General features: G+C 39.6%; 1 protein-coding gene across 1 annotated transcript in view; it reads right to left on the bottom strand.

Annotated features, from left to right (window-relative positions):
* Positions 1–347: 347 nt before the first annotated feature.
* SMPD3 (sphingomyelin phosphodiesterase 3, neutral membrane (neutral sphingomyelinase II)) overlaps positions 348–10,780 on the bottom strand; it is a 33,001-nt gene continuing 22,568 nt past the window's right edge. Inside the window, exons 4-7 of the mRNA XM_010077800.1 lie at positions 8,950–9,039; positions 8,054–8,117; positions 2,605–2,767; positions 348–1,128 (exon numbers count right to left, since the gene is read on the bottom strand). Of these exons, the coding sequence (XP_010076102.1) occupies positions 1,027–1,128; positions 2,605–2,767; positions 8,054–8,117; positions 8,950–9,039 (419 nt within the window). The 3' untranslated portion in view covers positions 348–1,026. The remainder of the gene's footprint in view (positions 1,129–2,604; positions 2,768–8,053; positions 8,118–8,949; positions 9,040–10,780) is intronic.

Genomic DNA, 10,780 nt, shown 5'->3' with positions numbered 1-10,780 from the left:
TCTATATCTAGCATGCATATTACAAGCTATTTCCCACTTACTCTTCCTAGCTAAGGCAGAATGTTGGCTGTGGTGTTACCAATGGTACTACAGGAATCTATTCAGAATACTCTACTGTAACGTACATATCATCCCATACCATAAATTCAGAACTGCCCCACATATGGGAAAGAAAGAAAAGACATTACAGGGGAACTATATTTCTTCTTAAGGGAATAAGTTGCGCTTAGAAAGCTAAAGGCCCAATTCTGGAGTCATTGCTCAGACAAAACACTTCATAATTTCAGTGGGAACACAGCTGGAATAAGGGTAGAACTGTGTTCTTGAAGACTTAATTCCAAATCTTTTAAGTATCCTCAAATCAGACAGGTAGATATTAGTCTGCAAATTGAATAGAGTTTTGTTTGTTTTAAGGTCTATCTGTAATAACAGAAGGGTTTGCCAGTCCCAGAATGCCTTGCTTTGGCTGGTATCTTGATTTTTGAACTCACTTCCATTCTGATATTCCCCATGGTATCTTACTATTTTATCTCAGAGTGGCATGCAGTGCGGGCGCATGCTACTGATGCAAGCACGCTACTACAACTTTAACAGGCTAAAAAAGGAAAAAAAGCTTTAGCTTCTTAGTTATACAAAGAAATGATGCAAAAAACCATTGAGCACTAACTCACAGACTAATTACAAACTAAATTGTGCTATATATTAGTATAAAAACATGTTTTAGTAAGAATGGCACTGGTTCAGAAGGAATTAGGACTTCCATCTTGGTTCTTTTCGGTCCACAGTGAAAGCATTGTAGCACAGGCCTGCCCTGTTGCCTGAGCAACTCGTGACAGTGGCTTTTGGCCACAACCCCTTTCATTTCTTCCCTTTTTATATCCACTGTTGTTGGTACATTCTGGGAGTCGCCTGGGTCAGGTCTGGTCATCTTCCTAATGTGGCACCAGAATAGTTCGTTCTTATCCTCTGATATTTGCTTAATATCATTAACGTTTCCCTCGTCTAATCTCTCAAAGCTGGTCAGTTTTAAGGGTCATCTTCTCCTGTAGACACCACGAGACGCATCGCTACTGGTAGGTGGTCTGTCAAGCCTGCTAACTGGGTAATAAAGCTGAACTCTTCCACTTCCTGCAGAAGGAAAACAAAAGTAAGAAGGAAGGAACTGGAAAACTGATCTGTTATACCACACACCAGGACTCAGCTTTTATGCCTCTTTTTAGTTTACTTTGAACTATCTTGCTGTATTAATAGATGTATGGGACCAGTCTAGCTTGGCTGGGCTAATGGTAAACTAACTGCCACACAGGGCATGTCAATGTGGTGCGGCTGATGAGGTGAACCATTTATATGATACACAGTTGAAGCAGTCTGGATGAAATGTGTTGTACTTTTTCTTTCCATTTACAGTAACATCAGTGTTGTTCCAGACAGACTTATAAGTGCTGCAATAGGTTAATCTGTGTGTGTAAGGAAGCATTCACCTGGGAGGAGGGGCTGGCCGTACTGCACTAGATACATTATGCAGCTAAAAAGGAAGCCTGTCTTCATTAGATAGAGGTGTTAAATGTCATAGGAGCTTAAGGTGATCAGGAACCCTGCTCCTCGTGTCTCTGAATTCCAGCCTTTGTTCTGGCAGCATTTCATAGGACCAAATTAAAGCTCTGTAAGAAATACTGCATGCTTCCCAGCTTCTGAAAGCTGGATGGGAGCAACTTTAACACTCACCTGATAGAATGTGGTTGTCCCCTCTTATGGACCAGGTACTTTGCCAGTACTGGGGGAATTGCTTGCAGGAAGCACTGATATTTTAGTTCTCTTTATGCTGTCAGAATGAGCCTTATCAAAAACCTAATCTGGGTCAAAACAATTCAAATATTGGTTTTGTTGCTGTTTGTCCAAAATATAAGATGGGCTTACCATACAGATGCGCCATGGGCATTTGTGCATCTGAAACAGGAAGCCTTAAAAGAATTTAGCTGCTAAAGTGCTGTGTCCACAGAGCGCGTGCAAGCAGACTGCGGACAGACTGAGGTATCATGGACTAAGCTGTACTGAACTGCTGTGTTGTCTGCTCTTCTGCAGGAACTGCAATGTGGGGGTATGGTAAATAAGTGTGAACTAGTTTCTCATTTTTATAATGGAATTCTGTATAAGGCAAGGTCCTACACCAGGAAGCAGAGAGTTGCACTGCAAGTTCTCATTCTGGCCAGCCTGTGTTAACTTCTGCAGATCACAGACTTGTAATTTAAGTAGGTTTTCATAGGCTTAATAAAAGAACATCAAGACAGTTGAAAAGACTAAAAATATTCAGACTGCTGGCATGGAAAGCATCAGACAAAAGTTTAAGGAATAGAAACAAGAGGTTTTGTTTGTTTTTGAAGAGCAGCGTATCTACCAGTGTTGCCACCAGAATCCCGAAACTCATCTTGAATTTGTTTATGTAATAGGTTTACAAACTTGGTACTTGCATGCAAAAGTAGAAAATAGCAAAGCAGCAGGTTGTCCTTAGAGCATGAATTTGAACCCAAGCAGAACAGGCTGCAGTGCCATCCAGGGAAGTTTGTTGTGTGAGTTACGGCTTTTTTTGTCAACTCTGAAACTCACCACTTTCCATTCCAGGTAGAGACCTTCTTCTGTATAGAGCATGTAGTCAATCCTCCTCCCATTTCCTTTCAATGATGCCTTCCTCCCCTTTTGACTGGAACTGTGGTTCTTGCTGGTAGGATAGACTAAGTATCCTTTCCTTCCTTCCTCACTTTCCAGCACCCTATTTCATTAAAAAACAAAACAAGTGCTTTAAATGTTTGCCCATTCTGTCCCTTCATGCATTACACTAGATTGTAAAGCACATCTTCTTCTAAATGTGTTTTCCAAAATGATGCTGACAGCACTCTTAAAGCCTCATGGTGGGTTTGGCATCACTGGTGCTGTACCAGATGGACCTGCCCTTGTAGCCAGGAGAACAAACAGCTGAGATGAGGACCTTGCCTGCCTGCTAGCTGTGGTATATCGCAGCCCACAGCCCCTCCCTTGATTTCCAGTGTTGCTGAATCCAGCAGAGAAGGAAACTGTTTCATGGATTACTTTAGAACAAACCTGAGTACTTTGATACAAACCTCTCCATTCTGACCAGAGCAACTCTGAAAATTAAGAAAACCAGCTTTATAGACAGGGTATGGATGAGGAATGGTTTTCAGGAGCACACATTTGGGCATGTGGTAGTTGGTTTTGAGCAAGCCTCAGCATCAGGTTACTGTGTCTTGGACCCTAAGCTCTTACTTAATAGTAATGACAGCCTAATTTATTTGATTCCTGTATGTGACACTCTTCAGACTCTACCGAGGTGGGCTTACTCAGCGGGTGTGTTAGTACTGCCCCCATCTTGTATGGATGTTACCCAGCCCAAGGCCATATACAGAAGCAGTCAAAATTAGGAATAGGTTTTCCAGGTACCAGTCTTGTGTTCAGGCAAGTTGCAGCTCTCCCATTAAAATTTTTAGTTGGGGTGCTTAAACCTTAACAGTAGGTTTTCTACAGAAGACCGTTAAGGCACCAAGCAACTTGATCTAACTTTGAAGTTAGCCCTGCTTTGAATGTGACCTTGGACCAGATAACCCACAAGGGTCCCCATCACTCTATTTTTACCGTAATGCTAAGTTGCTGTGCTGTTCTGTATTGTTTTGCTGTTGTATTGGATTTAAAAGGAAACTTGGTTTACCTTCTTGTGTTCTATTTAAAAGATCTGCTAAAGGTAACAGACACAACTGTGCACGCAAAAGCAGGACTTGCACATGGTAACAGCATGGGCAGGGTGTTACACAGACAGTTAGCATCAAGTACAGCTGCAGCTGTTTTGCACAGTAACTGTGCATCCAGAGAGAGACAGATTAGGTTGTGGTTTTGCTATCTGGCTCAAAACACAAACTGCTTTCAAAACCACCTCCTTGAAAATAATTTTCCTTTACGTACCTGCCAAAACCTGAGCTCAAGGTTCTGTGGTTTCCCTTGTAAGAGTTGATTACGCCATTAAGCTACATCATCAACTGTCGCAGGAGAAACACTGAGCCATGAACTTGGGTCCTGGCAGGTACAAAGCCTTTAAATTTCACCTTGGAAAAAAATAAGATATACTTTTGATCACCCAGTTTTTAAGATTTGGCTCTGGATGGGTTTTATGGGGTTGGGTTTAGGAATCTTTTAATGCATGCATGTGAGAGTATAGAATGAACGAAAAACAAGAGACAAACACCAGACTTTCGTGATGTGTTTTGATGTTTGAGATTAAAATGGTTTCTTTGTCACATTTTGTCTCTTTAGAAGGATCTGAATGGTGTCAGAGGGGACACAACAGTAGCTACAGTTGATTAGGTTTCAGTAGTGTTATAATCTGTAAGTTTGGGTCAGTTGATACAAGTACTTGATGTGCCTTCAAAAGACAATGATGACAAAATTCTGGTCATATAGTTATTTAATAACTTTTCTTATCCCACTTTGGACTTAGTGCGGTATTGAAGGTTTTTAGAGTTTATTGTAACTAGTTTATGGAAGTAAGCTGCCTTTTTCAGCTTTAGACTGTCATCTAATAACTTGCATTAAATTAGCTTACTGTCTGCACCCCATTTGCAAGCTGATCCTACAAAGAGCTACTGCAAATGATTCACTTCCTCAAATTCTTTTTCTAGGTTCAAGCAATCTCTTTGATGGGACTGACCTCTTTCAAAAATTGTATTTATATTTGGCAAAGCTAATTAAGTAACAAAGTAGAAGAAACTGCTGATTAGCGCTGCAGTACTACTGCAAAAAAAAAATCTTATTTGCATTGATTTAAAAGATGAATTTGTTTTAGCTTCAATTATGTCCTTTTAAAAGTCTGTGAACGCTGGGTATTCACTTAACCTGCGCAACTGCTCATGGAAGGGAAATGTTGATTTCAAATATATGAGGAAAAAAATTGTAAATGTGCATGTATCTGCTTCTGACTAAAACTTGTACCACTTTGCATGCAATGGTTTGCTGTTTGTCTCTACAGGAAGTATACACAAGTACTGGACATCTGGCTATGCCGTGCTAACAAATGCTAACAATTTAAGTGAACATAACTAATTATGACTAAGTTACACAACTAAACCTGAATTTTGTCAGAATAATTCTCTTAACTGATAGGACACAAAAAAAGGGAGGATAAAAAGTAATTGGAACTCTATTTCTTCCTTGAAAGATTTTCAGTCCCAAATAACTCCAAAGTTTAAGTATAAAAATCCTGTCACGCAGCTCTCTGGCTGATGGTTGGTTTGCAGTGCTGACTGTAGCTGCAACAATCAAAGGAGCGTGAGGAGCAGCATACGTAAGGGAGCCATAAAGCAAAACTTACTCCCTCATAATAAGGCTCAAGGGACCATCTCTCATTCAGGCGAGAAGCACCCCGGTTAAGGAAGACTTTTCTTACTGGTGTTGCAGCCTATCACCCAGAATTGTGAGCCACTGTCCAGCAGTGGAGACTGGAACAATTTGCATTTAAATCTTGTTTCTTAGCTGTGCTCTCCTGTGCTAGACTCTATTCAGGGCTTAGAGACAAAAATGGGCTTATTCCAGGGCTTTGCTTTAAGGTGACAATTGCCTTTGTGAGATGAGATTATTTGTGTGCATTTCACGAAGCCTTTCTGAGCAGAAGCTTGTGTGGCTTTCAGCGCTGTGGCAGCGCCCAGATTGTTAAATCTACCTCATTAATTGTTCTAGAATTATAAATGACTTGCTCATTATTTGTACCAAGTATGTGCTTCTAGTCCGATGTTTTACGTATGCTGTACTTAACATGAAAGAGATAGTTAAGAACTAGTTGTTCTGCTGCTTTTATGGCCTAATTAGTTTAGTAATGTGAACTACTTGATTTTATTTATAAACTAAAGAGGAGTGCTGATGAAGAAATAATTCTCTGGATAGCTTACATTGCCAATTTAAATGTCTGTTTTAAATATCTGTAAAGCTTGATCAAGGTTTATTATTCAAAAATTTGAGAACAGACCAATTTTAGGCTGTACCCTGTCTTGCTGTGTACGTGAATGATACTTGTTAGCTAGACAGTGCTCCACAGATTCTGTCTTTAAAGCCCAGATTCATTAATGGCTTTAAATTTTACTGAACTTATTGGCAATTTTTATGTTTACCAGTCCCTTGCAGAGATGGGAGGACAGGCTCTCTTGGCCTCTCGTGGAAGCGATGGTTTCTCTAATACATAGGCGTGCCTACACAGTGTATACACTCAGATCCCTGTTTCCCTGCAGATCTTCATAAGAAGATAGTGGAAATTTCAGTCTAGTAGAGGGGTTTTTCATCAGTTTAAGAGAATTATAATGTATGGAAGAAATCTGAAAGCCACATTTAGTAGGCAAAATTCTTACATATATTCTGTTACCAACACTCAAGAATATCTTCCAGTTACCTCACACTGAAGTTCTGTATATACACATAGGTAGCAGAAGCAATGCTCTTAAATCTTTATTGATCATTTGATGGTTCTTTATCTATCAGTCACCTATCTGTCAGTGGAACTTAATTGCTGAATACAAGTAACTCTTCAGGGAATAAAACAAAATATCCCAAAAGTAATTTGGTGACAGATTGTCTCAGAAGGCTGCTTGAAAACACAGAGGGTTTTTTTGGGTTTTGGGGTTTGAAAATGTTTTTTTTAAAGAGCTCCAAGCCTGCTCTTGGAACCATAAAATAGAATGTTACACCCACATACAGATTTGCATTTGCAAACTTGATTGTAGGGCCAAATTACCTTACTTTTGCTTTCCAGAAATCCCTTTCATATGTACCAAATTTGTGTTTTCAACACATGAACAGAAATGCCTGGAAATTTGCAGGCTCTTGAATGCACAAGTCCTTATTTTTGATATAAACTAAACCCAGACCTTAAGTCTAGAATTCAATCTCTTTGTTCAAAACTGACACAAAAAAAGACTTCAAGGGGTAGCCTCACCTAATACATTCAACTAAGTGTCCATCTATACCATGTAGTGTACTGTACTTGGCGAGTAAAAATTGGCATAAACGGGACCTGTATAATGTACCATTTCCATTATGTGTGTTAACTGAAGCATCTGCAGACACATTAATTCAAATAACTAAATAACTTTACCTCTTCAGTATATTTTGGTAACAAACAGCTAGGACATCTTTTATAGTTAGTCATGATAATAACATATTTAGTCCATTAAACTAGCTTTCAATGTAGAGAAGGTGCAAAAAGGATTATCAAATTCATTAAGTGCTGCTCTAAAATGTACAAAGCTTATTAATTTATTTCCACTGGCATATTGTTTAACAAACAGTACAGGTAGTCAATACATTTATCTTAAGACTTATGCAAATTAAGGTTTTTTGTACTTCTCATAAGTCCACTAGCTCAAACCAAACTGTTTCTCAATATCAAACACTCCTTAAAAGTAATGCTGCACTAAAATCACTGATAGATATTAAGCCATATTCCTAGTTATGTCTGACATGCTATTTAATTCCTCTTTATGTTTGTGAGGTTACTTTTCTAGGTGTCTTGAATTCTGCAAGCTTTCTGGAGTGGGTAATTTGTTGTTGGGCTGGGGCTGGTGTTTTAAACTTCACGGGTTTTTATTTGAGGAGAACTACATTTCCTTTTCTTGCTGTCCTTTACAGTGCTGTGACCACAGAACTGGCTGCTTGCAGAAAGACTGTCAGACAAGCTGTCTGTGTTCCCGTTTCAGAAGTGCTAAGAGTTTCTCGCCCTATGGGCCCATCCAGGTAGGACCAACTCTAGAGACAGAAAAACACTGACTGCAGTTGCCCTCTTTTCACCCATTGAAACCAATTCTGTTAGACTTAGAAGAGCAGCCACTTTTCCTGCCCTTTTTTTCCTCATCCTCAAGTATCCCTGAGTAAAATTATGTTTGGTTGGTTTGGGTTTTTTTTACAGTCCATAAAACACCCCTCAATTTGTGAAATGTTAAATAGCAAGCAATGAGCTGACTTTTCAGGGAATTGTCTAAAGCATGTGGGAGGATTAGGAATTGCATACTTCTGTAGGTTATCTGGAGTACACACTTCTTCATCATACAATCCTTCAGGATCCAGCAAGGTACCTGTGAACAGAAAGGGAGATGTGACTATCCCAGCGTACCTCCTGGGAAGCTTCTGCGGGCACACGTGTGTGAAGACAACATCTGTGTGGGGGAGAGGGGATCACTCTCACTGAGAGCACTTTGTGTTCACTTCTCCTCTATCCACACCTCCCTACTCCCTGCCACCTTTCAAAATGTTGCCTCTGCGCTTCCAGTTTCTTGGCCCCAGCGTCTCTGAGTTTTTTGTTTTTCTGCTTCAACAGAGTGAAACCACATTATTAAACAGTTCCCCATTCTTACCTTTAAATCTTCACAGTTACAGTTACTTCTCTAGAGAAAGCAGTAATTCCTGATCTAAAACTTCACCAAGTTAAACTGAGTTTCAGCAGGTAGGAATATCTTGGAGTTTCATGAAATATTTTATGAGATGAACCCTAGAAGTTTGTAGCATTGAATGCTTTGTTACATCCTCAAAGTATTTATAGAACACCAAATGGAACATTCTGATCAAAAGCTGCAGCCTTTTCACTGCATGCAGAAAGTACAGAAACAATAATGTGGCTTCCCCCTCCCTCCCTAAAGTAACCTAGAGATTATTTTAAAAGTAGAATAGATGTGGGAAGGCATTCAAGTAATGTTTAAGTTCTAGAATGTGGACTGAATTTTGAGATCTCTGCTTCTGAATTATAATTCAATGAGACACTGTTAAGGTTTATAAAATATGTGCCCCTTTTAAATACTGGTCTCCACCAAATTCTTACTGCCCGTTAGCTGAACTACCTGCTGCTTATAGATGTTGTGTGAGTGACAGACAAATACAAGTTCGTACACTGACAGCTAGAGAAGATCTTACCGATCGCCCATGGTTTATCCTCCCCAGGACCAATTCGACATGGGTCTTTGTAGTGTGTAAACAGAGAATGCTGTTGCTCCAGCTTGTCATCTGCAGAGAAAGAGCAAAAGTCACATCAGCTACGTGTTGTAAACCTGTGGACAACGGTGTGTTCTGCCACAAGAGAAAAGGCAAGTCCTCCTTCCTACTCAGTGTATGTATATAGGGTGGATTTGAACCAGTTCAGTAGCAGCTTTACTGCACAGCAATATCTTGTCTTGTTTAGAAATTACAACAAATGCTTGCTAATAACTGCTTTCCTCCAAAATCTTTCCATGAAACACATCTTTGGCAGTTTCTGGCTGTAAACTGAAGTGAAGGTTTTCCAACATATTTCGTTACCCTGCCATTGACATTACATTGCTCACACCAGTACAAAACTTTTGTTGAGGTAGAACACACAATGGAGAAATGGACTGACTTCACAACGTAAATGGCTGTCTGTGGGTATACGTATACATCTCAGTAGGTTTGAAGACAAAAACTTGTGCTTTACATGCTTCAGAAGAATTCACTGGATGCTTTCCAAGCTATAATAGATAAGAGAAAGGATAGGCAATGGATAATTTGACTGGAATATTATCTAAAGCATTAAAGCCATCCTAAACATAATCAGCAGGACCTATCTAAGATAGATTAAAATTTTGTCATGATTAATTTGCAACTGTGCCACTGATAGTGACAAGTCACAGCTGATGTGACAAACTTAACCCATCTGACTGGAACGCTTTTTATCTTATGCTAAAAGGTTTAAAAACAGAATAGACTTTTACCAGAGTCAGTCCAAAGCAACCTGACAGTAAGTAACTTTCTAATAATGTTCCCACTAAATGTGAATTCACTGTATGAATGTTGTCATTATGTTCTGTAAAGCTGGAGGGGAAAACTGAGTTACAGAAAATTTGTCATAAGCATAAGGTCGCTCCTGGACCTGGAGATCTTTGTACTGTCAATACATCTAAGAATAGAAGCTTGATATTCAGTGAAGCATTAATTACTTGTCGTATCAGTCTGTGGAGTGGGAAAGAATACAGAAAATCATATACATAATTACAGGAAGCTGGTTACTGTTTGAAAGAAAAGTTTAAATGTTCCGTTCTCTGCAATGCTAACAAATGTCCCTAAAACAATGAGTAATGTAGAAATGGAGGAGAAAACTTTGCATTAATCTTGCTTAGTGCGTAAGGAAAGAAAGCAATCTAAAAATAAAAACTGAAATAGCCAGCTTAATTTCAGTTTCCAGGCTGAGTGAATTTTAAAGGGGAGAGGGATATAAGTAAGCTGCAGAGACAGCAAAAACAAAATGTGTTTTTTTTAATAACCTACTTTTCAATCCTCTTTAGTAGCGCTTACAATATTTACAACTATTGCAAAAGCAAATAGTTGTTTTTACTTTTGCTTTAAAAAGACAGGTCACAACAATACTTTCTACTTCTTGTGCAAGATCTTGACTAGAGTGCTGAAACTTCTCAGGTAGAGAATACTGACCATATGCTCTGCCTTGCAGCCCCCCTCCCTCTCTCTCCTCCCGCTGCACAGCCCCACTCACTTTCCATTTGCTGTCTGACAGGGCAGTCTCCCTTTTGGTACGCAGCAGATTGTTTATTTCACTAATAGACCTCTTTGCCTCCAGGCCACTCCATGCATACAACAATATTGCAAGTGAAAAAGTCACATCACAGCAGATGTGGCCATTTGTATCCCCCAGCTTCTGTCTCCCCTCATCAGGGCTGCCGCAGTTGCCTCCTTAGCCTGTGTGTGTAGCAGCTTGGCTAGCGGGAGACCCCTTATT

This window comes from Pterocles gutturalis, unplaced genomic scaffold (assembly GCF_000699245.1).
Source record: "Pterocles gutturalis isolate BGI_N339 unplaced genomic scaffold, ASM69924v1 scaffold12033, whole genome shotgun sequence".
Lineage (NCBI taxonomy): Eukaryota > Metazoa > Chordata > Aves > Pterocliformes > Pteroclidae > Pterocles > Pterocles gutturalis.
Note: the sequence above shows the minus strand (reverse complement) of the source record. Positions and strands in the feature narration are given on the sequence as shown.